General features: G+C 36.4%; 1 protein-coding gene and 1 long non-coding RNA gene across 4 annotated transcripts; one reads left to right on the forward strand and one right to left on the reverse strand.

The window, feature by feature from the left end:
* Window positions 1-664: 664 nt before the first annotated feature.
* On the reverse strand, window positions 665-16,065 carry LOC115219492 (zinc finger protein OZF-like). 3 transcript variants are annotated; one of them, XM_036508780.1, is made up of 4 exons: window positions 15,118-15,822; window positions 6,963-7,030; window positions 4,603-4,767; window positions 665-3,666 (listed from the first exon to the last, which is right to left on the reverse strand). In XM_036508780.1, the coding sequence occupies exon 4, from the start codon at window positions 2,389-2,391 to the stop codon at window positions 1,210-1,212; it is 1,182 nt and encodes a 393-aa protein (XP_036364673.1). In that variant the 5' UTR covers window positions 2,392-3,666; window positions 4,603-4,767; window positions 6,963-7,030; window positions 15,118-15,822; the 3' UTR covers window positions 665-1,209. The 3 variants fall into 3 exon arrangements, with proteins under 3 accessions (XP_036364673.1, XP_036364672.1, XP_036364671.1); XM_036508779.1 differs by lacking the exons at window positions 6,963-7,030; window positions 15,118-15,822 and adding an exon at window positions 15,922-16,065; XM_036508778.1 differs by lacking the exon at window positions 6,963-7,030.
* Window positions 14,146-27,466, forward strand: LOC118765928. Its single transcript, XR_005001841.1, has 2 exons — window positions 14,146-15,072; window positions 27,212-27,466. It is a non-coding gene; the product is annotated as an uncharacterized LOC118765928 (long non-coding RNA).

Genomic DNA, 27,466 nt, shown 5'->3' on the forward strand with positions numbered 1-27,466 from the left:
AAATTTAAGACAAGGAGTCAGTTGATTACACTAGCCCCCAGTACTTAACTATATTAACCTCCAAAGAATGAATGAGAAAACTGACCCCGGAAAGCTGTGTGGGAAGTCATTTGCTTCCCACATTCAGTCCTACTTTGTGGTACCTTGAGTATGTGTCTTCTACTATAGCTCCAGGCTGACCAAACCCTTGTGATTGGATTTGGAAGACTGAAAGAAGCCCATTGTATGTGTGTTCCCCCAACCACTACCTGACAACCAGTGTTGATTTGTTTATATCCCATATAACTGAACAGTTCAGCAAAAGAGACAGATAGAATAAGTATGAGGCTTACAAAAATAAGTACTGGGGTCAATTTTCTCAACTAAACCCTGTTGCTGCAGTCCACTGACTGAAACAAGTAAAAGAAAAAGCTGGAACAAAAATCACAAAGCATTTTGTCAGATGCTCTAACGATTTTGCCAAAATTATGATAATTATTTTTAATTTAGGATTAACTTTTGGAAAGGAGTTTTGTTGGTTATGTTGATCACAGTATTTGACTGATACATTATTTTATCAATCCCAAAGGGATGAAAGGCAAAACTCACCTTGACTGGATTTGAACTCAAATAATAACAAGCACAATAAAAAGAGACATTATTAGAATAAAAAAAGAACAAGTCATTCAAAATATCAGTTTTTGTTTATGTTTTCTTTTAGTTTTTTTTTTGTTATTGTTTAACCTTCTCCACCAACTCCTCTTCCTTCTCCTTCAAAGTTACCTTGTATGTGTGTGTGTGTGTGTGTATGTGCATTGGTTTCTTTTCTTTGGTTTGTTCTGGCGGCATAGAACATTCAGTGTGTAATATTGTCCTTGATACAGAGGATGGGGTGGAGAAAAGTGAAACTGAAAGGGAAAAAAGAGATTAAGTAAAAGTTAATGAGAGAAAGGATTAGAGGTGGGAGAAGGTGGAGATATAGTTGAACAATCACCATCGCCATCACCATCACTATCATCATCACTGTAGAACAAGAGGAGGAGGAAATCATGGAAAAAAATATAAAACAAAAAATAAACAATAAAAAAAGTCAACTAAATTTGACCAGTGGACAGCAATGGCCCAAATGGCTGAAATGTTCATTGCTTTTTTGTTGATTCCCCCTCCACCTCCAATTAAGCTGACCAGCTACAACCAATTCCCCAGGATACATTTCTGTTCTCGACAGGGTCATATATTCATATAATGAGGCACATCTGCATCTTGTTGAGGCTGCACCTCGTGTGACGTGGTCTGCTGCGACACACTGATTGTGCCGCCGGCATTAGAGGACACTTGTTGTCCACTGTCATTGGCAGGGACAGTAGTGGCTACAGTGGTTGCTGATGTTGCATGCTGCTGCCGTGGCACACAGCTTAGTTTACCACCGTTTTTGTTGTTCCTCTGATGCCGTTCCAGATGGTCTTTGCGAGCGAAAGCATAGCCGCACAGCCCACACCTGAATGGTCGTTCACCTGTGTGGATGCGATGATGCACCTTCAAGTGTGACTTCTGACTAAATGACTTGTTGCAGACTTCGCAGTTGAACAGCTTCTCCCTTGTGTGCGCCCTCTTGTGGCGAGTTAGGTAGCTGTTCTCAGCGAAGGCCTTGCCACATAGTTCGCACCGGTATGGCAAAAGTGCAGCATGAATGCGCTCATGTAGTCCTGCATCAGTTCGCTCAGTGAAAGCCTTCCAGCAGGCTCGGCAGTTGAAAGGGTTGTCATTATTGTTGTATGAAGAGCTGAACCCCGGGTTTCCACCTCCGCTACTTCCACCACCTCCTCCACCATCACCACCGCTACCACCACCACCACCTCTTCCCCCACTGCTGTTCCCTCCACTTCCACTACTGCTCCCATATCCAGAATTAAAATTTGGGTTGTTCTGTGGTAGGAGTGACTCCTCATGAGTGCGAAAATGTCGCGTGAGGTCACCATTTCGAGAAAAAGCTGCACCGCAGACGTTGCACTTGAAAGGCTTATCATTTGCATAGATTTGCGAATGTGTGTGCATGTATGTTTCACTCTGGTTGTCATGGTGCTGTGTGCTGATGGTTGGGGCAATGCCATGAGTCTTCATATGACGTGTCAAGTTGCCATTTTGGCTAAAGGCTGATCCACACAAATGGCATTTGAATGGTTTCACACCTGTGTGGATTACCTTATGCTGCTTCAGGTGGGATTTCTGTGAAAAACTCTTGCCACAAGTGTCACAGCGGAAGGGTTTGTCAACCCGATGGGACAGCCTGTGCCGCTCCAAGTTATCGTAGCGGGTGAAACCCTTGCCACAGATGTCACAGCTGTGTGACCGCTCCATATTGTGGATGGCCTCAGAAAGTTCAAAGTTCGATGTGTTGATCATGTGATTCATAATGGAGAATGCAAAAAATAGGGAAGGTTAGGTTGCACGCATGTGTGCGTGCATGTGTGCTTGCACACACGAGTATGTGATTTTTTTTTGTTGTATGAGAAAGGTCAGGTGGAAATCTCAGCAAGTGCTAGGGATTAATGACAGAGTGGTGTGTAATTATTATAATGCAGAACAATGAGGTAGCAGTGTTTGGTCTGGTGCAGTAGTGGCCCTATTATCTTAGCAGTTTCACAGCAATGTTAGCAGTAGTGTGACCAAAGTATTTTGAGCCATCGATTGACTAGACAAATGTCCACCTGATTTCTGGAAGTGAACATTGCAACTGCTGTACAATTTCAATAGAGATGTTATAAAACAGTTAAAGATATATAATGCATAGATATTGCAGCTGATGGGAGGTGACAGTAATGCATGCTGAAATGTAATGAAGTGTGACTAGTTAGCTGAATGGAACGGTGAGACACAAGGAATGGATGAAGATGATGATTTTCTTACAAAAAAAAAAATAAATAAATAAAAACTACTGGCCTTTCAACAGTTAAAACTGAGAGAGAAGGTGAAAAATGTTTAAATTATTAGCAAGGAGGTTGAAGACATAGAGAGAGTGAGTGAGAGAAAATAGATAAACAATTCTTGCTACCCTAAGAAACAATGGAGTTATAGAACTCCAATGAGTAGTTCATTAGAATCAATGTCTAATAGAGTGTGCCATCAACTACCTTTTAAGTTACTAAAACTATCTACCTACTACTGTAGACATTAGGTAGCTTGGGTATAAATATGAGCTGAAATAAAGTCCAATGCCACACCCTTCTTTAATTAAAACTGAAGTCAGAATTTGGCAAGTGTTGATATTTTGGTCTTTGACATTGTGTGTTTATAGTATGAGCATGGGGGTTATTATATGTTGTGTGTTTAACAACATAAATATTGTATCAAGATTGAAACAGTCTTGAATGTGGCAATTATACTCTAGATTTTGGTATTAATACAAGAAGTATGCCAGCATTAACATTATATATATATAATATATATATATATATATTATATATATATATATATATATTATATATATATATATATATATATATATATGTATATGTATGTATATATAAAATTAATGTAATGACAAGACACTTGGTATGCTATGAGTTCAATATGGATCACAGGACATCATTTGCCCTTGTTTATCAAGTAACTGCTGTCTTGCTTTATCTTCTCACATCTTCAGCTGTAGCAAGAAAAAAAAAAGTCAGTGTCCTTTGTCAATGAATACTGTAAAAAGAAAAAGAAAACAAAGAAATTAGGGGGAAAAAAAATCAAGTTTAAAATAATATAAAACAAATGAAGTAAAACAGAACAAAAATATTGGGCTGTTTTTGTTTTTTACCCCCAGACCATCTATGATCAAAAGCGTTAACATACAAGATCAATGTTGATTATTTGTTTTTCTTTTTGAGGTGTCTAAGATTCTATGATCTAAGCATATTTTCAATTTCTAAGGTAGTAGAGTAAAATATGCAGGAAATTTTTCAAAGGAAGTTATTCTCAGTCCAGAACCTTAATTTTAATGTTTGCAATAGTGTAGAATCCACTAACAGCAACAAGAAGCAAGAAGTGATGTTAAACCGAGCAATTGATTAAGTCTACTATCTATATGACATTAGAATAGAAGATTGGCTTATAAAAATATGACACTGAATATTTCAAGCCTTCAATTCATCCTGACAAGAATGCGACCATTTTTCTCTGTTAAACTAAAAATGTGGGTATAACAAATAAAAACAAGAAAGAAAATTAATGCAAATGAAGTGAGATGTATAAATGGTACACAAACTTATCCTAACTCACAAAATTGGTCATATATTTGGCTGGGCAAAGGCAGTGAGTGGGCAGAATCATTAGCACACTGGGCAAAATGCTTAGCAGCATTTCATCTGTCTTTACGTTCTGAGTTCAAATTCTGCCGAGGGTGACTTTGCCTTTCATCCTTTTGGATAAGTACCAGTTGAACACTGGGGTTGATGTAATCGACTTACCCCTTCCTCCAAAATTGCTGGCCTTGTACCAAAATTTGAAATCAATATATTTGGCTGGGGTGTCTGTATTTCTTATGTACAACAGACATGGAAGCCACCAGTTAAACGAAGTACAAAGATAATGCTACTGATGATGATGATAATGACATTGATAGTGGTGATATGTATTTACCTGAAATAAATGACATTGCTCTCCTCTTCCATTTCATTACAAGATGATAACTTCTATAATGGATGTGCCCATTATGAGACACATGTGAGGGGTTTCCTCATGGCAAAGCAGCAGAGCACTGAAGAGGCAACCGTTCTCCCAGCAGTGGAATCAAATAAAGGTTACCTAGAAAGACAAACAGAGAGACAGGCAGGCAAAGATTAATAGGAGTTTCTTACACAGATAGATAAATGATAAACCCAAACAAATTACTGAGAGAATACTTCAAAGAAAAATTAACATTAATGTGATTGAGTATTTAGTATATGTGCATATGTTGAAATAAAATGTGAACATACATGATTGATCACTGAAACTAAACACAAGATAATTGGCTATAAACAAGAAACCTGCATAGGCCCTTGCAAGAGGCATAATAAAGAGAGTGAATCACAAGAGCCTGACAAACCCATGCAAGTGTGGAAATGGACATGTGCTGATGACAAGGAGGAGTATGATCACGAAGCTATTATTTCAGAATATATTTAACACACACACACACACTTTCATAACCTAAATAGCTGACAGTCATGTGGTTAAAATGTCTACTTTGCTCCTACATGGATCCATCCTCACAGTGTAGTACTTTGCTTAAGTATATTGTATCACAGCCTTGGGATGTAAGAAGAATTTGGCAGATGGATAATGTGTGTGCGTATATGGTCCCTCCCTCTCTCTATGTATATATATATATATATATATATAAAGCAATAAGAAATGGAGCAATAATAACAGTTAGAAGTTAGTGTTTTAAAGTCATTTAATAACGATGAGAGTATGTTTACAGCTGTTTCAGTATACCAAGGTGGGGTAAATTTAACTTGTTTTTTTATATATATTAAACCACCTTATAACAAGGACCATACATACTGAGGTAATACCAAGAGTGCCTTTGGATACATCTATCCCTCAGACAGTTACATTACCTCTAACTTATATCTTTCACAACACACACAGACATATATATATATATATATATATATATAAGTTAAAAAAACATTATAAATGCACAGTCACCAACTCCACATCAGTTATCGGCCAGAAGGTCAAATGCAATTTTGTGCCCTACGATATTATTTATATAATACACACACATACAATCCTAAATTCAGTGAGTGATTGGCCTGTTACTAATAATGCTATATTTGTGATGTAAAAACAATATTGATTTGTGCAATGCATGAGTGAAGTCAGGAGACTATTTAGGTAGCTGGCATAGAATCTGCACATGTGACTCTCCAAAGACACTCTGACGAGTCTAGGATTACGCATTTAACATAGCCTAACTTTAACTATGGTCTTCCAGGTCCAAAAAACTGGGAACAATGGAGAAAAACCAGTGAATGATAGTCATGGCATTTAATATTTATAAAGAAAAGAGGTAATAACAGATGAACAATATAACTGTGTAACATGATTTTTGTCCTTGTGTAGCAACTGTTACCTTCTATTTGCTTACCCCTAGAAAGTAAGAAATATAGCTAATATTTCCTTCAAACTCTAAAGAATTTAGAACATTTATTCAAACTCTAAAGAATTCCTCTCAACACATGGTTATGATGCTTCCCCACTACACCTGCTCATGATCAGAGATGCTTATACTGTAAGCCACTAAGGGACATGCTTAAGTGGTTAAGGCCAAGTAAATGACAAGCAAATCTGTGGTATTGAGCAGAATATTTGTTATAACGATATTTCTGCTTCAGTACTGAATCTGTCTGAAATGTAATGGAAAATAAGTCAGTTTCAAAAAATTGACATCCATTTCACAAAAGCAAAGTTTCAAAGGAATAGAAGTTATTTCCTTTGATTTCTAGATAGAAGCAAATAGGAAATAATACTTACCAACCAAAGACAAAAGAAAAATAAAGTCTTGTTTGAATTATGCTTACCTAATCTACACAAAAATATATTTTGTATTTTATGTATACTAATCAGTGTAACCTTCATGATTTTATTGAATTAGGTGGATATTATGCCATGAAAGGAAAACACTGCTATCAATCTATTTTATTCAAGGCGCAGGAGTGGCTGTGTGGTAAGTAGCTTGCTTACCAACCACATGATTCCAGGTTCAGTTCATCTATGTGACACCTTGGGTAAGTGTCTTCTACTATAATCTCAGGCTGACCAAAGCCTTGTGAGTGGATTTGGTAGACAGAAACTGAAAGAAGCTCGTTGTATATGTGTGTGTGTGTGTGTGCGTGTGTGTGTGTGTGTTTGTCCCTCCATCATCGCTTGACAACCAAGGCTGGTGTGTTTACATCCCTGTAACTTAGTGGTTCAGCAAAAGAGCCCGATAGAATAAGTACTAGGCTTACAAAGAATAAGTCCTGGGGTCAGTTTGTTCGACTAAAGGCAGTGCTCCAGCATGGCCGCAGTCAAATGACTGAAACAAATAAAAGAATAAAAGTGTATTTAGTTGTGTATTTCTAGTAGTGAACATGTGTATGCGTGTATAATTATAGACACTGCTGGCATGTTCTAAACAGAGTACAGGATCTAATGAGTCCAAAGATTGCGGCATGCTCCAGTGCTGGCTTTGGCATGGTTTTTATGGCTGGTTTGCAATGTTGATGAAACAGTTTTTTTTCTGGAAGATCATCTTTGCTGGAGCAAAGATTCCTTGAGAAGGAAAATCAACATCAAGATTTAAAGCTCATAAAAAGCATATAATCTGGCCATATCTGGCCCAAATATTCTATTTGTTTTGACATTCGAATTGGCCATGTGTAGCTTCTCACACCTACTCTACAATGCCATTTTAAAAACAAACAATCACCTTATTGAAACCTCAGAGCTGTGAGATAATGCATGATTAATAAAAAACAATATGAATAAGTAAAGATTACATTTAATAGAGTAATCTGAACACTAAAAGGTTAATGCTTCTCCTGGGAGGAAATGTCACTGGTGGTTTGGAATTAAAGCTCCTACATGTGTATCAGTATGAAAATTCAAGAGCTTTCAAGAGTTACACAAAGTTTAGTTTACCTCTGATTTGGCATTAAAATAAGAAGGCATGAATGACTAAGATCCTTTTCAAAAAGTGTACAAACAATTTTTTGTCATACTGTAGAAAGAGACAGTGCTACAATTTAATATTTCCAAGTCTCCTCTGTAAGGTGGTTAGTGTTAAGAAGAGCATCCAGCAATAAAAATCCTGACAAAACAAACAATGAAGTTTGGTAGTCTTCTGCTTAACTAGCCCCTGTCAAACTGTCCAACCCATGCCAGCATGGAAAACAAACATTAAATGATGATGATGATGACAATGATGAACTTAGATGAGCTTTCTGATAACACAAGAGTAGAGTATATCTCAAGAATATAAATATTTTGCTCCAGTTAATGAATCAAGGTGTTACAGCTAAATTCAAATCATTATGCAAGAACTTTCAGACAACATATGTATATGACAGGGAGGATAACACTGTGATATAACTGCTCAACAGCAAGAAACCTGTTCTACTCTGGACCTTTTCTCTTATACTTTACCCCACTTTACTTCTCATCTCCTAGCATAAAGTTGTCACTTCTGGTTACATAGTCTTGAAAGCTGCATGGTGACCTCAGTGGTGGTGACACAAAAGAAACACCCAGTACACAGTGTGAAGTGATTAGAGTACAATGTAGTCCTGGGGCCCACTGAATCCTATCAAACCATCTAACCCATACCAGCATGGAATGGAACATGGATATCAAATGATGATAAATCTACAGTTAGAGACTTCTGATAGAAGATCAACGTAACGGATGCTGAGTCATGGAATGAAGTAAAACCCACAAATTTGAATGGTGTTTGGAAAAAAAAAATGGCCAATTTGTATCTGCAAATTTACAAGTTTTCAACAAACATAAAATCTACATCAAATTTGCAAAGACATTGTGACACTTTTCTGCAAAGAATATAGCTATGGGATTGGCACTTATAGAAGGTCCGCAAGTTTTTGCTGATAATGACCATAATCATGAGTGTAACATAAAAATTATAAGAGGAGTTTACAATGAGTCCTGTTCCTATACTGAGCTGTAAAGAGATGATATATGATAAACATCAAACAATTCTGGCTAAGTTCTTTGATCCTCAAGGAGATGATTGATAATAATTTTTTCTACTATAGGTACAGGACCTGCAATTTTGAGGGAGGGGTAGTTGATTCCAAAGCTTGGCTGATACTTATTTCATTGACCCTGAAAGGACAAAAGGCAAAGTCAACCTCAGTGAGATTTCAACTCAGAATGTTAAGCGGGAAGAAATGTTGTTAAGTATTTTATCTGGTATGGTAACAATTCTGCCAGCCCACTGCCTTAGATGTTTGATAATAATGAACTGTATGATAGAATATAATGACCCTCATCCTCCCAGTAGCTCTCAGTCAACCACCACCACCCTTACACCATATTCAACATACTTGTTATTCCCTAATATATTTTTCTTCAAATGATTTTATGCATAAATATTGTACTATATATGTTTAGAAATTGTTATATTCAAGTGGTTGTGTTGCTTTGTATGTTTTAAAAATTCTGTTAGAAAGCATTATCACTTTATAATATGAAAAGCAATTTTGCATCATGGCAAGTTTTCCAGGAATGATTATTTCTGTAATGTAGGGGATTCCTGTATATGTATGTTGTCATACTGAGTATTACAAGATAAATTTGAATCCTTATCATTTATATACTTTGTTTTCATGTTGGCAGAGGTTGGGCAGGTCTTACAACATTTTACATGTCATGGTGCCTCATCACCTGGCACATACAACAATAGAGAACACTACCAAATTTTGTTGATGTGTATGTGTTATGGGTTTCACAGCAGGATACCTCCACCTCTTGTAACCAACAACTTAACAGTATGGACTTGAGTATCTTCTCAAACCTATCACTAGAGGAAGAGTCTCCTCCACACTGTCTCAGTCCATTCCTCCTTCTACGGTGTAAGTTTCACAGCTGGATACTCTTCATATCATCAACCACTTCACAATATGAACTTTAACAAAAAACAGACAGAATGGTTATATCTAGAAAGCCTTTTGAGTTTAGATCTGCTGGATCAAGATTTAGCTGGGATTAAACAAGAATAATCAGTGAGGATCATACACAAACATATATTGGGTAATTCCTAAAAGAAATCATGCTTAGTGACAACTCAGAAGGTGAATGATTACTTGGAACCCTAGCATGTCACTTGGGCACCTTCTGTTAGAATCACATCGCATATCAATCTTGATCTGTTCTTACTGGTGAGAAATATTTGTTGTTCTCCCGGAGTGTCATTAGTAACTTGTTAAAATTAGCAACACTTAAAATGAAAAACAAGTGCAAGTAGACTTCATGATTATGTATACCCACACTTTTAAAAGGGATGTCTTGAGAATGCTGGTTTATTAACTACGAAGACAGTAATAACTGATAGTAGCAGACAATGAAAGAGGAAATCCTTCTTATATATTGGGTCATCCCATAAATAATGCGTTTTTTTTTATACTTCTTTTATTCTTCAAAATTAAGATAAACAAAGTTCTTTTTAATCTAAAATATACTCTCCTTCATTTTCTACAATGCTCTTCCATCTATCTGGTAGACTTGCAAGGCCCCTCTTCCAAAATTCATATGTCGGTATTGAAAAATACTCCTCCAGTACTGTTCTAACCTTGTCAACAGAATTCATATTTTTTTTTGTCCAAATGATTTTGAAGACTGTGGAATAAATGGTAATTAGATGGGGCAATGTCCAGTGAATATGGTGGGTGGGGCATCATTTTCCATTCAAACTGCTCCAGCTTGTGGAATGTCATCCTCACTGTATGTGGCCGAGCATTATCCTGATGGAAGAATACCTTTCTTCTTGAAACTAAAGATGGTCATTTTTCTTCAAGCGCTGACTCAAGCTACTCACAATAGAGCTCCTTTGTTATCATTTGGTTTGGGTTTAAAAGTTCAAAATGGACTAAACCTCTCATATCCCACCAAACAGATAACATCTTACATGGGTGAAGACCTTCTTTAGCCTGGAATGTCGGTGTATCTCCTTTCCCAACTCACTGTCTTCGGTGCTTGACATTTTTATAGAGAACCCATTTCTTGTCAACAGTCACTATTCAGTCTAAAAAAAGGGTCATTCACAAGACGTGACAGCAAAAAGCGCACATTCATTCTCTGCACATGATTAGACTTGGAAAGTTTGTGAGGAACCCATTAACCCAATTTGCTGACTTTCCTGATAGCATGAAGGTGTCAATGAATGGTTGAATGACCAAATCCAAGTTTCTCTGCTAGTTCCTCAACAGTTACAATGGGATTTTGTTCCATCAGGATTTGCAGGATGTCCTTGTTGAGCTCTACAGATCTTCCAGGACACACTCATCTTCTAGGCTGTAGTTTCCAGCTCGGAATTTCTGGAACCACCATTGACACTGGCTTACACTTACTGTCCAATCCCCATATACTACGTTAATATTCCTCACACTTTCCGTTGCATTGTTGCTTTTATTCAACTCAGAAAGTATAATATACCAAATATTCTTTGTCACTTCTATTATAGCTTTGAAAAAATAACTGTTAAAATCAAATTACGTTCTTTAAAACTTGCACTAAGAATAAGTACAAGGTAAATTTACTACCTGCTTTTATAGCAAATTGATGCAGGTAGTTTATCCCGTCCCCCTCTGACTTTTGGTTCAAGCAACTGAAAAAAAAACGCATTATTTATGATGACTCAATACAAAATGATAAGATGACCATAACTAGAGAGTCCTATATCTTTCAGCTTAGGGCTTACCCATTGTAAATAACAGCACATGTGCAAATGGTTATATAATTTCTCATGTCACCATGTATGTTTTAATATCCTTCATATATATCCTTTGGATATTAAGTTATTTGACATTGCAGTACAGTGATATAACATACACTTCCATTATCTCTCCAGTGTTTATATTTATTAAGTATTGATAATACTTAATGCTTAAATTACCTACTGCCATATGTTGACGAGAGGAGCCTCTATGTGGTTGCTTGATCCACTATAAAAAGCAGCCAAATTTCCCTCAAATCATACATTCAACTCTCCTAAAGAAAGAAATGACACAAAGTTGTTGTAGCTATACAAAATCAGGATGGTAAAGACTGAAACACTCTGTGTCATAAGAATACTGGAATAAGTTTGACCAAAGAACAACCTCCAACCATAATCTAACTAATGAAAGAACCTCTTTATTTCAAGAACGGGGAGACCCTTACCAGGAGTGAGGAAACTCTTAGCCTGCAGAGAAAATTTCCACCTTATTCATATTTAGGAGCAGTATGATCAAGAAGTTTGTTTCACTGCTACATGATTTCAGATTCCATACCACTGTGTGGTACCTTGGACAAGTGTCTTCTACTGTCACAAGCATTTGTACTAGGTCTCTGGTCTGAGGATTCTTCCACCTACCAGGAAGAGAGGAAGTGATTTTGAGGTTGGAGAAAGATCTCAGGTTCATTCCTCCTTTTGACAAAGGAAAAAAAATCATCCCATGTCAGTAAAAACTGGTTAAAACCTTTAATACCAGAACAGTAGTTTAAATTATCACCATCACCACCATTTAATGTGTTTTTCATGCTGGCATGTGTTGGACAGTCTGATGGGAGCAGACAATCCAGAGGATTGCACCATGCTCCAATGTCGGCTTTGGCATTGTTTCTAGATCTGGATGCCCTTCCTAATGCCAACCACATCACAGTGAAGTGGGTGATTTTTATTAAGTCACCATATAACAAGACAAGAGCCCCTCAACTGAAGGAAAGAGGTATATCATTGAGGGAGGTGGTTTTATGCAAGGAGATGAGAGGTTTAAGTATGATATAGAGTCACAAACAGATGTCTTGAAGTAGAGGAGATACACGGTTATCTCACTTGGAAAAGGAGAGAAAATGGTGAAGAGGTTTCAATTACAAAGGTGAAAATAAGAGGAGTGAACCAGAGGACTGGACAGCATGAATGGATAGTTAAGTTTGCAAGAATGTGATAAAGGGTGTTCTAGCCTTTCTCATCCTGTCTTTTGTATATTTACAACTACATTGTCTCATTTCTTTTTTTTAGAAAAGTTGAATGTATGATTTGAGGGAGATCTGTTTTGCTGCTACTTTTAGCAGATCAAGCAACCACCTAGAAGCTCTTTGTTGGCATGTGGGGGTAGGTAATTTAAGTATTAAGTTATAAAACTATAGATTATTTATATCAGATTTTACCCTCACAAGTTCTTACACTCTTGCAATTTGCCCCCCTGCTCAAAATAATCACTCGACTTAGTAGAAACAGCAGCCAAATCAACCTCAGATCACATTCTATCTCACATAAACAATACATTAAATAATGTAGTCCGGTAGGATGGTCATGGTTGGAATGCCTTTGGTCATAAACTGCAAGATGAAGAAAGAGCTGAAGTTAATGAAGAAAACTTCTAGCTAGTCGCTCAACCTGCTAGAAACAGCAGCAACATCTTCCTGAATTTTGCCCTACCTTACTAAAATTAATTAAGACACAGAATAATGTAAGATCTAGATACACTTTCTCGATTACGACTGAAAACTTACCAAAATGTAAACTTAAAACTAACAAAATAGTTTTGATTCTGGCGTCATTTTATAATTATTATCTCTAGGGTGGCTAGCATCTCATCTACTATTTCACAGTGTATTTAGAACTATGTTATCCAACGAGCCTTTCGTTTTTAAAGTGTGAGTAGAAGGCGGCTTGGCTGCTATTCTTAGCAGGTCGAACGACCAAATAGAAAGTTTTGTTGGTTTGTTATTGAGTCATTAAGTCGGTGGTACACAAAGGTCAGAGGCGAGAAACGGGAGTGAAAATGTGTCTGAGAACCGAACAATATATATATATATATATATATATATATATATATATATATATATATACACATATACACACATGTATGTTTACATAGGAGTATAAGAGAGAGAGAGAGAGAGAACGAGTGTCAGGTGTTGTTTAGCCTCAGGTTAGTTCTCATTCCACGATCGAAAGACATTTTAGCTATCGAAGACTAAGACTACATAGTTCAAATTGTCCATCATTTTTGAAGACAGTTCAGTGAGATCTAAGGAAGATTTGGCTACTGTTTTTGGCAAGTCGAGCGACAACGTAACAGCTTCTTTCGTTGGCTCATCCGAACTTGATCTGGCAAGCCTATAATCAAAAGCAATCTAGTTATGACCTCTCCGTCTCTTTTTCACAGTAAATCTACGGTTATAGAATACTTTTTTATGATGTTGGTGACATGAAGGAGATTTAGGTGCTATTTCTAGCAAATGAAGCAACCACGAAGTGGCTCCGTCGAAAGTACTCCCTAATGGTGAAAATTAGTTGCAGAGTGAGAAGGAATTAGGAGAGAATAGTTTTTAATGACATAACTATGTAGATGGAGAGTGAGAGATAAATAAATGTGAGGGCAAGTGAGAGTAAGAAAATCAATAGAAAGGAACAAGAGAGAAAGTGATTCGAAATCAAGTGGAGAGAAAGAAAGAGAGAGGTGTAAATGAATAGAGATTTGAGAATTAAGATAGGGAAGATAAAAAGAAAGAGATGAAGGTATTTGTGAGCTAGAGAGAAAGAGAGAATCGATGAGCAGAACAAGAAAGCGAACAGATGGAAGTCTAATGAAAAAGGTTGCCCCAATTCGAGATAAAACATATCAGATCCTAACTCCATCTACTCCCCATCTAAAAGATTATTACCGTAACTTGTAACCTCTATCTACATTTTTACTCAACCTGTTACAAAAAGCAGTCAAATAACACCCTTACATACTTAAAAGAAGTCGAAGAAATACATTGGATAATCAGCCTGATGTAGTCCTAGATAATATACAAAAAGCAGTTTGAATACTCCTGGCCTAGGTCTGTAAGAACAGTTTTAATCTGTTAAAAAAAGGCAATTAGCTAGTATTTTGAAAACATGTAGATGTCTATATTTCTACTTTTCTGACTTTAGTGATACTTTTTACCGATCTTTTACAATGACAACAGAAGGAATGAGAGAAAATGAAAGAGAGAGAGAGAGGGGAGAAGACTATTTCAATCACAACAGTTTAACACATGTTCAATAGTATAGTCAGTTGCAGTATCCACACCTGCTGGCATCTTTGCGCCTCGCCTCTTCCACCTCTTTCACTCTTGTTTGTTGTTGTTGCCGTTCGAAACAAGACTTAAGGAGGGAAGGAAAGAGCATGTTTTGTCTGCATCCAGATATCTGTAGCCAAGCATGACGACACTCACTGAACGACAACGGAACGTCATTTGTCACGCTCGGCCTGCTGCTTACAGTTCAGCCTGTCGGGACACAACTTACTGGAGGATGTGTGAAAGAAGTTAAAGCGTTAGAAATTTTTTTGAGAAAATGTAAATGTTAATTGCAAAACCAAAAATGTAAGTAAAACAATAAATAACGAAGAGAGTTCGCCGAAAACTCACATCTTTGACGCTCCGTGTGTGTACCGGGAGGAAGTTTGTCCTCCATATTGGTCACATGACAGGTGAAATGCCGATTAACTCCGCTCGACTCGGCTGGACCTCGACTCGAGGCAGACTCACTCCCTCTCTCTTTCACTCAAGCTTTGCTTTCTATCACGTAATCCTCTCTTTCACCCTGAACACCCCCACTCAAGCTTCCTTTACTATTAATCCCCTCTTTCACGCAAGCTTTCCTTTCTATCAATTTTTTTCTTCAGCTACTCTTTTTTCTCCGCTTATTTTGGTAGCTTTTTGATTATTTATTTCATTCTCGTACATTTCTCTATATTTCACTTATTCCTTTTTACCCCTCATATTTTATCTTTTGAATAATTTTTCCCTCTTTTCAGATGAATTGTTTTGACACTTATTTCATCTATTCCTCTCTATCTACAACTTGTTTCTTCCTCAGCAGTCTCTTCTTTTCTCTCATTCTCCTTATCTTTAGCAGACAATTATAATTTCCGTTATTAAAAAAAAAATCTAATCCCTGATCACCTCTCGCACTGTGTCTCTCACTCTAGTTTTTTCTTTCTTTTTCATCTCACGCACTTTCCGAATGGTCTCTTGTTTCTCTTTAACATTCTATTTCATTTCTCTGCGAATCCTTCCCATTTTCTCCTTCTTTCCTCTCTCTTTCCTTAATATCTCTTAATTTCGACTACTTTCTTTTAGTCTTCTCATTTCTCTCTCTCTCTCTCCACACACATATCTGTATATATATATATATATATCCATCATTCTCTCTTCTGACATATAACTTACCTTTTCTATTTCTTCCCCCTTTTGCTCTCTCCCTTCACTTGCAATTTTACTCTTCCATTATTTTCACTTACATATGCTTCTTATCCTCTCCCGCCGCAATTTCCATGGCCCTTCCTCTCACTACAACTCTCTCTCCCTCTCTCTTTCTATGTGTGTGTGTGTGTGTCCGACTATCTTTCCTCTCTATCTCTCTTGTCAAGTTTCCTTTCTCTCTCTTCTCAACCACTATCCAGTATTATTTCTCCCTTTCTTTGTCTCTCATTCACTCGCTCTCTCTCTCTCCTCCTTCCCCTTCTCATGTTTCCCACGGTTACCTCCACTTAAGTGTTTAATTTTTGTTTTCCACACTCTCTCATTCTTTGTCTCCCTCTTTTCACAATTCCCCCTCCTTCAATTCTTTCTCTTTCATTTTCCTATCACTAATCCATCAACATCTGTTTATCTCCTTGATTTCGTACTAAACCATGCCATCCTTCCTTGGATAGACAAGAATTTTATTAAGACTGTTTACCATAATTTGTTACACAATCTTCTTAGACTTGACATCTATTTTCTATTAGTAACTTAGACGTTTATTCCTCCGCCTTCTCCCTTCTCCTGACACACACTCTCTATCTCTCACTCTATTTCTCTTTCTCTCCTACTCTATTTCTCTCGCTCTCTCTCTTTGCATTCATTTCTCTGTGTATCGCTTTCTATGTACATATTTACTCCCCTTCTCAACATGACTTCACTCATCGTCCCTATTTATTTCTCTGTCTGTTCCATCCTCTCCTCCATCACGTGCCTTCATCTTTGATTCTCCATATATTCCCCTCTTTTTTATTATTGTATTCCTCCCGTCCCTTTTTCCACTACATTACATAAATTCAGTCCACGCACATGTTTCCCGACACAGTAATCTTAATACATAGATTTATTGACAGATCATATATATATATATTTATATTTATCGTGTATATTTGTTTATATTGAATTATGTATGCATGTGTATGTGTGTGCATGCAAAGCCATTTGTATTTACCTGCTTCTATGTGTATGAATATGAATCTATCTAGATAGATAGAATATAGATAGCTAGTCAGCTGGAGATGTCTTCCTGAGGCTACAAGCTACAGTAGCATCAACCCTTAAGGGTTAGTCACATTTAGGTGGCAAATATACTTCACGATATATATATACAGTAACTCACTTTTTCGATTGGGGTTAAGTTCTACATTCAAAATTATGTAACAAAACAAAGTATCTGACTTAACACACACACAGATATATATATCCAATCTGACTATAAGAAATTTCTTTTATACACTGCTGGTCACAATACACTTCTAATTTTCCCTAGATTGTTTTTTCCGTACGAAAGGCAACCATGCCGCTTCCCGCAAGGCGCTTGAAATTGTATTTTATGTAATAAAAACATGCTGGAATTTCAATATCTATGTGTAACAATATTTTAAAATATAAAAAAAGAAATATTTGAAACTGAAATCCCCACTTACAGAAAAAATAAAAAAAATAAAATGTCTCACTATATATTCACGATTGATTTTATTCCATGTTCAAGCTTATATGGTAACAAATAGCATTGATATTTCGAAATTTATTTTCCATGCCCAATTTTTTAAACTGTAAATGCACACAAATATGCAGGTTTTATCGCATAAACCACAGGTGTCTATATTTATCCTTTCCAGAGCGGAGGGGGTAAATAAAAAGTGAAACCGAAGCATCTGTACTCCAAAATTTGGTTACCATGTAAAGTATCCAATTCTAATTATTATATATCAATTCATAGCTAGGATGCTTAAAAGGAATACTAAAAGTATTTAACTGGGACTATACTTTAGCGACCCTAATCCGAAGTGTTATTAGACGGGCATTTGTTCTACGTTCTAACGATTCTGCTAATTCACCGTCTTCTCTAAAATAACGGTTTCTTATTCATGCATGAATTCAGGAAGGTAAAATGCGAAGTTGTTACTTTAAAGCTTTCTCAAAAACATTAATAACGAAATCGATGAAAAGCAGTTCCAACTGAGAACTTACAAACGAGTTACAATTGTTCAATCGGTATTTAACTGCCACATTAAGGCAGACGGCGTAGAACCGCGTGTAAGCTTAATATTATTTAACAGGACACAAGCAGATGCGCGCGCACACATCTTACATAATAAAATGTCACAGATGCAGTGTTAGACATTAAGCTGTTGCAAAACCAAGTCTGTAACTTCGGTTTGATTCCCGTTGCTATTTTGACTTAATCCGACAATGACGGAAATGTGGGATCTTTTCGGTTTGAACGGCAGTTTTTAACATAATTTCTAGGTAACTAAAAAATTTTAAACTTCGTATACTGGTAGAATGTGTTTATAAAACATCTTTTTCTCTTGGCTTTATTGAGAAAATTCTATAGTATGTAAGATATTTGTTGTTTTTTTTTTCTTCAATTTCTGCAATTTCAACCAATCACTGACGTCTATTGAGTTAAAAACTATTCTGTGCCGTGTGAATATGTCCCTCGTTTAAGAAACAGATTGGGTTTATTTACATTTCTAAAGAAAAAAAGATACCCTTCCCCCACCTCCAACCCTAACCCTAAAAGAGATTGAAATGCAATAGATCGATTCTAGGGTCATAATTATGGGTGACAATTTCATATGACACCGCTAGAAAAAACTGCCGTTCAAACCGAAAAGATCCGAAATGTGTTAAAACGTCAAAAATCCCATTATCCACTGTTCCAGGTTAATTGGAGTTGGACATGTCTAAATTCGATGTGTCAAGAAATTGCGAACCTATCGCATTGAAACGTGGGATTAACAAAATCATACTTCAAATTTGTGACAAAGGTGCAAATTTGATGTAATTTATAAAGTAAAATGGGAAATCCAAGAAAAGTGACAACAACTTCTGTTGACAATAATTACAGGAAAAAAAAAAGAAATGGTACAGACAACCATAGCTAGCTGAGTAGTAAAAAGTTTGTTTCCCACCCACAAGGTTCCAGGTTCAGTCACACTCATGGCACCTTGGGCAAGTGTCTTCTACTATAGCCTTGGGCTGAACAAAGCCTTGTAAGTGAACTTGGTAAAGGAAAACTGAAAGAAGCCTATTGTGTATGTGTGTGTGTGTGTATGTATGTATATATATATATATATATATATATATATGTATGTATGGTGATGCAAACAGGAAAAGTAGCACTCCAAATATGAGTATATGTATATTTTTATTAATATTTAGCAGAAGCAACTCAAGGACCAAGGAGTTTTTTTTTGTGTTGCCAACTCATGAAACTTTTGCCCCTTAACTCTGATGCTTTTACTAAATATCAAAGTTTATATATAAATCTCTCGGAGTGGTTGGTGTTGGGAAGGGCATCCAGCTGTAGAAACTCTGCCAGATCAGATTCGAGTCTGGTTCACCAGATCTCAGTCAAATCGTCCAGCCCATGCTAGCATGGAAAGCAGTCGTTAAACGATGATGATGATAAATATATGTGTGTGTGTGTGTGATTCACCCATGGCAGTGGGTGAATATATTAAAGATCAACTTTTAGTTACTTGTGAGCACTTATATGCTTCGTCACTAATTCAGTTCTCAACCAAATTGAATGTGTTTGTGTGTAATTTTACCAATGATACTCTGGTCCTAAGCTACATTTTGAGATCAGAAAATTCAAATTTGGTTCATTAAAAAAGAAATTAGGTTAAAATATGTGAGCTCAAAATGGGAGAGTAAGGCGAAAAATTGACTTTGAATCAAGATATATCTTATTTTAAAAGAAAAATTTAGATTAATTGGGTTTAAAAGAGTGTGCCCATTGAGAAAAATCTTTTGGTGAAAACATCATTAAAAAGTATGAGCTAGGAAAAAAGTTATGTGACCTTAAGTGACAAAAAAATAGCAACCCCCAAAATTGACATTGAATCAAAATATCTCAGCAATGTTGAAGAAAACTATACAATAGTTGTATTCAAATGAAAGAGCTCTATGAAATGAACCTTATGGTGAAAACCTTGTCAAAAAAATATTAGCTACAAAAAGAGTGGTGTGGCTTTAAATGACCGGGAAAAAAGGTAATCATTTTAACAAGTTAAAATATTTTTGTCATTTTAAGACATTTTAGCATTATAAAAGATAGTATCTGATGTCAAGGGCCACTTAGCTTAATGGTAGAGAGCACTTAACCCAAGTTTGAACAATATGGGTTTGACTCTCTGTAGTGGCTCCCCAGCCACTTTTTTTCTGTTTTTTTTTTTAAGAATATTTGACTAATCTTTTAAGCTGTTTTCACAGCTATTCCGTGTTCAGGGCTTACCTCAAAGTAAAAGAGCTCTATGCGAAGAATCTCATGGTGAAAATTTTGTCAAAACATGAGCTGCAAAAAATGTTGTGTGGTTTCAAGTGATAAAAAAAAAGGGTAATTTCAAGAAATCAAAATATTTGTGTCTTTTTAAGAGAAAAATAATATAATTTGAGCTGAAATAAAAAGTGTTTATTGAGATGAATATTTTTGAGAAAACTTTATCTTAGCATAAAAATAGTTCTGATTTTTTGCAATTTCATATTAATTTTTATTATTCTGTTTATGTATTAAAATATGTACATATTAAAACATTAAATTAAATATTTTATTTATTTAAGAAATTAATCTTATATTATAAAAGAGAAGCTGATCTCTGTCACAACATCTATTAGAGAAGGGAAGGAAAAGTTGTTGAGAGAGAAATACAATGAGTGAGTGAGAAAGGGTGTGTATGTATGTGATAGATAGACAGATAGATAGATAGACAGGTATTGTTGTCATCATAATAACTAACAAATTTTGATTAGAAATACAGTAATTTTCAGTGCGAGTCTGTCAATACAATGCAACACAGACTTAAAAAAATAAATAAAATATTTAATGGTTATATATATATATTTATCCTTTTGGTTGTTTGTGTGTGTTTTGCTGTGTGTCTTTCAACATATAGACAACGCAACACAGACTTTAAAATGGTGCTCCAGCATGGCCACAGTCAGATGACTGAAACAAGTAAAAGAGTAATATAGATAGCACAACACAAACTTTAAAAAATACTTTCACTTCAACAACAGGTTGTTGTTGAGTATATCAATACAATCCTTGTAGGTTTCTACTGAAGGATCCATTTAATCTTGACTAGGTCATTACCTGGCAGTATAGCGACAGGTATGGACCTAGTTATAAAACAAATATGCTGTTATTCATCCTTTGTTAATTTTAGGTGCCACCAAAATTCCTAAGTTTGAACAAAATCTGTATTTAAAAAAATATTTGCAATAAGGTCACTTTTTCAATTATAAAGGTAAATATCATAATAATAGAAGTGTAGTCTGGAATAAAAATGGACTAGAATGAAAAATGCGGGTACAGAATCCTAAAGTATTCTAAAGTACTGAACCTGTAAAAGTATAGAACAACCCTAAGAAAATACAAGACAAGAAGAGCAGAAAAAAAAATATTGAAGTATTGTTGCTGAAGTTAGAATTTGTTAAATAAATTTCTGAAAATATTCATCAGCAGGAGTGGCTGTGTGGTAAGTAGCTTGTTTACCAACCACATGGTTCCGGGTTCAATCCCACTGCGTGGCACCTCGGGCAAGTTTCTTCTACTATAGCCTCGGGCCGACCAAAGCCTTGTGAGTGGATTTGGTAGACGGAAACTGAAAGAAGCCCGTCGTATATATATGTATATATATATATATGCGTTTGTGTGTCTGTTTGTCCCCCTAGCATTGCTTGACAACCAATGCTGGTGTGTTTATGTCCCCGTTACTTAGCGATTTGACAAAAGAGACCGATAGAATAAGTACTGGGCTTACAAAGAATAAGTCCCGGGGTTGAGTTGCTCGATTAAAGGCGGTGCTCCAGCATGGCCGCAGTCAAATGACTGAAACAAGTAAAAGAGTAAATAGTGTAAACTTGCAGGCAATTAGTCTTTTCAGTAGAATTGAAAATGAATAGCTTCTTGACTATTTAAATTTAAACTTTGAAGTAAAAATTAAAAAAATATAAAAGGGCATTTATTACCATTTTCGTTTTTAAATTCTAACTTCAGCAGCAATATTTTAATTTTTTTTTCTTCATGTTCTGTTCTTTTCCAGGAAAAATTACTGCTTGTTCTGTACTTCTCCAGGTTCAATACTGAAGAATATTTTAGGATCCTGTGCCCGTAATTTTCATTCTTGTGTGTGTGTGTTCTGTGTGTTTGTCACCCACCACCGCTTGACAACCAGTGTTGGTGTATTTACGTCCCTGTAATTTAGCGGTTCGGCAAAAGAGACCGACAGAATAAGTATCAGGCTTTAAAAAAAATAAGTACTAGGGTCAATTCATTGGACTAAAATTCTGAGTGCCCCAGCATGGACGCTGTCTAATGACTGAAACAAGTAAAAGATAAAAGACAATAGGACAATAGAGACCATTCTTCCTGTTGATTGAAGATCGAGGTTACTTCGGTACATTATCTGAAATTATTGATAACGTACCGATATTACCGTCCTGTCAACAGCTGACGAGGGAACAAGTATTTTTCATACCTGTGTCTTGTCCTGTGCACTTTACCTGTTGACTGCGCTTATTTTTTTCTTCCGTCTGATCGTGAGATTGGCAACAATTAAGGCGGCGAGCTGGCAGAAACGTTAGCACGCCGGGCGAAATGCGCAGCCGTATTTCGTCTGCCGTTACGTTCTGAGTTCAAATTCCGCCGAGGTCGACTTTGCCTTTCATCCTTTCGAGGTCGATAAATTAAGTACCAGCTACGCACTGGGGTTGGTATAATCGACTTAATCCGTTTGTCCCCTCTGTGTGTAGCCCCTTGTGGGCAGTAAAGAAATAGATATTTCGTCTGCCGTTACGTTCTGAGTTCAAATTCCGCCGAGGTCGACTTTATCTTTCATCCTTTCGGGGTCGATAAATTAAGTACCAGTTATGCACTGGGATCGATGTAATCGACTTAATTTCTTTGTCCTTGTTTGTCTCCTCTATGTTTAGCCCCTTGTGGCAATAAAGAAATAAGAATCGTTACCGCGCCGGAATAAAAATGGTTAGCGATATTTCTTCTGACCTAACGTTTCGCCTTCAAATTCCGCCGGGGTCGACATTGTCTTTCATAAGTACTAGTCAATTAAATAAGTAACCCCAATTCGCTGGAAACCAATATTATGGTCACAATTAAGAGAGTTTGAAAGGTTTAATTATTGTTATGAATGAAGAATTTAACGGTCAGGGCTCTCGCTCCTTTTGTCTGAGAAAAGATAAAGTGGTATCAGTCGCTTTGTGGAGCTTATATAAGATGACGAACTTCAAGGACTCATAAGGGTAACCCCCAAAATAACTTTTATTTTTTTTATTAAACCATATAAAAAGTTAGTTTTGAGTTAATTATCTTGAGAGTGTATGTCATTTTTATAAGCTTATTTATACTACAATACGTAATACACATGGAAAAAAAAATCATGTGTAGACACGTACACACGACATGCGCACGAAAAATCGACACTGCCGAGTTTTATATCCTGAGGACACTACATTTTACTCTCAGCGTCTTCCTTCATCCGTTTTATCGTATTGTATTTTAGCATCTATGATCTGGATCACCGGAAACATTAAAAGAAAAAGAAGAAAAAACGCCAGATATCCACTTAACGCCAGCTTCTGACTGCCCACAGGTCCATGTGGTCAGGAAGCTGGTAGAGACATGGGCGTGACTGGATGCATTCAACACCGCCGCCCTTCCTCTTTTCCTGCGACCTTTGTTGTATGAAGAAGCCAAGAGCACTTTTATAAAGCAATGCTTTAGGACTACTTAATCTGACAGAAGGGCGAGTCACACAACAAGGCTGACTAGCAAGCAGACAATATCAAGACAAGCCGCTAGGTAGGCAGCCAGACAACATTGACTGACATATTTATACATACACACGCATGTCACTTCTCCTCCTCTCTCGTATCCTTCTTTCCCCCCTCCCTTCCTCTCATGACGGTTGAATGGTAGATGACATAAACATTAGGCAAAATATATTTTAAAAGTGAACATCTTTAATGTAAACTCTTAGTGGCAATAAAACTTATACATGAAAACGTCATGGTAGCCTTTTGAAACACACACCCGACACATTTATAGTTGCTTTGTCGTATCAAGATAAACCGAAGAGAGAGAAAAATATGGTCAAAAAAGGAATGACGCTGTAAGGGTAAGCAAATGGGAAACGGGAATTTTCATCAGCAACAATCAACAGTTATTTTATTTGACGGCGTAAGAAAAATTCATCTTATTTTGACTTAAATGTAATTTACCAGAATTGCAATAATCGGAGTGGAATGTGAACTATGATCTGATAATCTTGATGTGGTACGGACAGCTTTTTAGGTTTCAGATACCGTTAACATTAATTGTTTATCCTTGTTACACCCGAAAGAAGTATTAACTTTTATTTGAGGTTCTGTTGCCCCAGAAAATTCCGAAATCATTTTTGTGCACTATCTATGATAACTAGTTAAACTCCATTAAAACACTTTCGGTCGGTGAATATTCGAAACAACGCAACACAAGGCTCATTGCTCCCACATAAATGGTCACTGAGTCTGTTAATAAATATATAAGAGCTATTCAGATCCTTAGCTTAGGTTGTAACATGAAAAATGTCACGGCTGACACAGATGAAGAATATATTCGCGATTCATTCATAGCTGGAATCATTTCTGCTCGGATACAAGCTAGAATCTTGGAAAACAAAACTCAAGCCTTAGTGTCAACCGTAAATCAAGCTGTGTTCAAGAATTAACTGTGGACGATTGGCTTTACTCTTCAAATATAAAAGGCTCATTCAGTAGCCTCCCGCGAAAATGGCCAGAAGACAATTTTGAATTCTGAGACAAGTCTGACATTTAAAAGGGGCAAGATTTCTTTTGTGTAGCTAGGCCTCGTCCGAGTCAAAGATGTTATTTCTGCGGGAATTTTTCTGCGACACAATCATATTTAATGTCCTAGCCACGACAATAATTGTTTCAAGTATAAGAAAATGGAACACTTTTCAAAGATCTGTAAATCTTAGAAAGAACTGATTAGCGTTTTTATTTTCAGCGCAAAACTTGTCTGTATATCTTCTGATTTTATCATAGCCTTAGCCCTTCACGGAACTTCTATAAATGTGTCGTGACATGATACAAGTTTTGAAAATTTCATCCTTGAATTAGTTGTGCATTTTGAATGTTGTCTACAAAAAACTATAAAAGTATGATAGATGGTTCACCGACTAAGAAATATTGTGAACTAGCATTAAAGGTGAAAGACTACACATACTGTCAAATAGACTTCCTCGCATTAGTGGTGTGTAATGTAATGGAACTGATTAATTCTTCACACTGTTTGGGTGCAACCTATTTCCTTTCTTTAATTTCCAGAAACTACCAGTCAGGAACAAGAACGCAACCTTAAAAATATATATACTCTTTATTTCTTATTTGCAAAAGAAGTATGTTGAGATATTGGTATCCACTTGGTTCGATATAGCAAGGCTGAACTTTAACATTTGTAAGATTCTAACAACAAATTCAGCAGCAACAGAGCAGGTCAAATTCTAAGCGTCTGGGACAGGAGAATGTCTGATCACACGTTTAACACGTCCTTTCTCTTCAATAGCCGTGTCTCAAGTCAACGACGCTAACAAGGAACGCGATAGAATTTTCTTCCCCAGTCTCAAGCGCATGTGCATGAGGGAACTTCCTTAGGCCTTTCCAGAAGGTTCCAGCCCCGCACACGCACACTGAAGAATGACGTTGCGTGTGCACACACTGGAAAATGACGTCACTACAGGTGTCATATGAAATTGTCACCCATAATTATGACCCTAGAATCGATCTATTGCATTTCAATCTCTTTTAGGGTTAGGGTTAGTTAGGGATGGGGGAAGGGTATCTTTTTTCTTCAGAAATGTAAATAAACCCAATCTGTTTCTTAAACGAGGAACATATTCATACAGCACAGAATGTTTTTTTTACCTCAATAGACGTATTTGATTGGTTGAAATTGCAGAAATTGAAGAAAAAAAAACAACAAATATCTTACAAACTAAAGAATTTTCTCAATAAAGCCAAGAGAAAAAGATGTTTTATAAACACATTCTACCAGTATACGAAGTTTAAAAGTGTTTAGTTACGTGGAAATTATTTAAAAAAACTGCCGTTCAAACCGAAAAGATCCGACTGGCACTTAAAATTTGTGTTTTTTTAATCTAAACTTGTTAGTTACTATGGTGACAACACTACCTACGGTAACTATCTATCTATCCTTCACTCTCTTTCTTTCTTTCTCTCTCTCTCTCTCCCTCTCTGTATTTCTCTCTCAGCAACCTGTCATTATAGAGAAATTTTCTTTTTAAAGTCTGTAGTGCATTGTCTATATGTTGAAAGACATGGAAACACACACAAACAAACAAAACGATAACTATGTATTACATATACATGTATATATACATATAGTTATTTGTTTGAAGTTTGTGTTGCGCTGTGTTGACAAATTTGTACTTAAAATTCCCGCGTTTTTAATAAAAATTTGTTAGTTACTATGGTGACAACACACACACACACTCTCTCTCTCTGTATTAGTTTTTAAACAACTTTTCTTCCCACCCTTCTCACTTTGATTTTTCTCTTTCTTCACTCCCTCTAATAGATGTGACGGACAGACAGGTGGAGATTAGGTTCTCTTTTATAATATGATAGAATTTCACCCACAATTCAAACAGAAGAACGAATTCCAATCAAGACGCGAATATCTTAAAATGATGGCCGGAGAACTCCTTGGTGACGAACCTAAAGAAATAATTTTAGTATCCAAAAGATAAAAATGGGTAACTCACGAGGATTTTGCGGGATTTGTCCCTTCAAAAAAAAAAAAAGAAAGAAAAAAAAGAGTATAATTTGCTGTCAAAAGTGACAGATTTCCCCATGTAAAACCCACAGAAATGAAACAGTTTTGCGCTCGAACTGTCTAACTTATCTTTTTTAATGTTTTGTATATATTTTTCTATGAAAATTTTATTTGGGCCACTGTAACTTTGTTTTTCTTGTTTTCTAGAGACAAACGTTTTAGTTTCGGTCTTACAGTGTTGCATATTTCTAACGAATCATGGACAGTTTGCGAAAACGAGGTGGAACGTTGGTTTACGTATTTAGATGACATATATTCAGTCATCCATCCATTTTCCCTGCCCACTATTCCTGGGAGAGTCTATAGAGCCCTCGGGCACCTCATCCACAGGATCCTATCAGAAGCAACCGTCATTATGCTTTCCGTTTGGATTCCCAAGCATAACCACTGAGACCACAAGCTTCAAGAATCCGTCTTACATTCCTTTCCTGCGACATTCTAATCCCAAGTCCGTGACTGTGACCTCTAAGCTTCAGACGACGTCTATATATATGATAATTCTAAAGAACATAACAATAATTTATCTTAATTCTTAGAAGTTACTCATAAATCTAGCATAACACCTAAATAACGATGTAACTTAAA

Source organism: Octopus sinensis, linkage group LG14 (assembly GCF_006345805.1).
Source record: "Octopus sinensis linkage group LG14, ASM634580v1, whole genome shotgun sequence".
Lineage (NCBI taxonomy): Eukaryota > Metazoa > Mollusca > Cephalopoda > Octopoda > Octopodidae > Octopus > Octopus sinensis.

Coding starts and splice junctions, on each gene's coding strand:
- LOC115219492 (XM_036508779.1), bottom strand. CDS start 2,391: ATGAATCACATGATCAACACATCGAACTTTGAACTTTCTGAGGCCATC.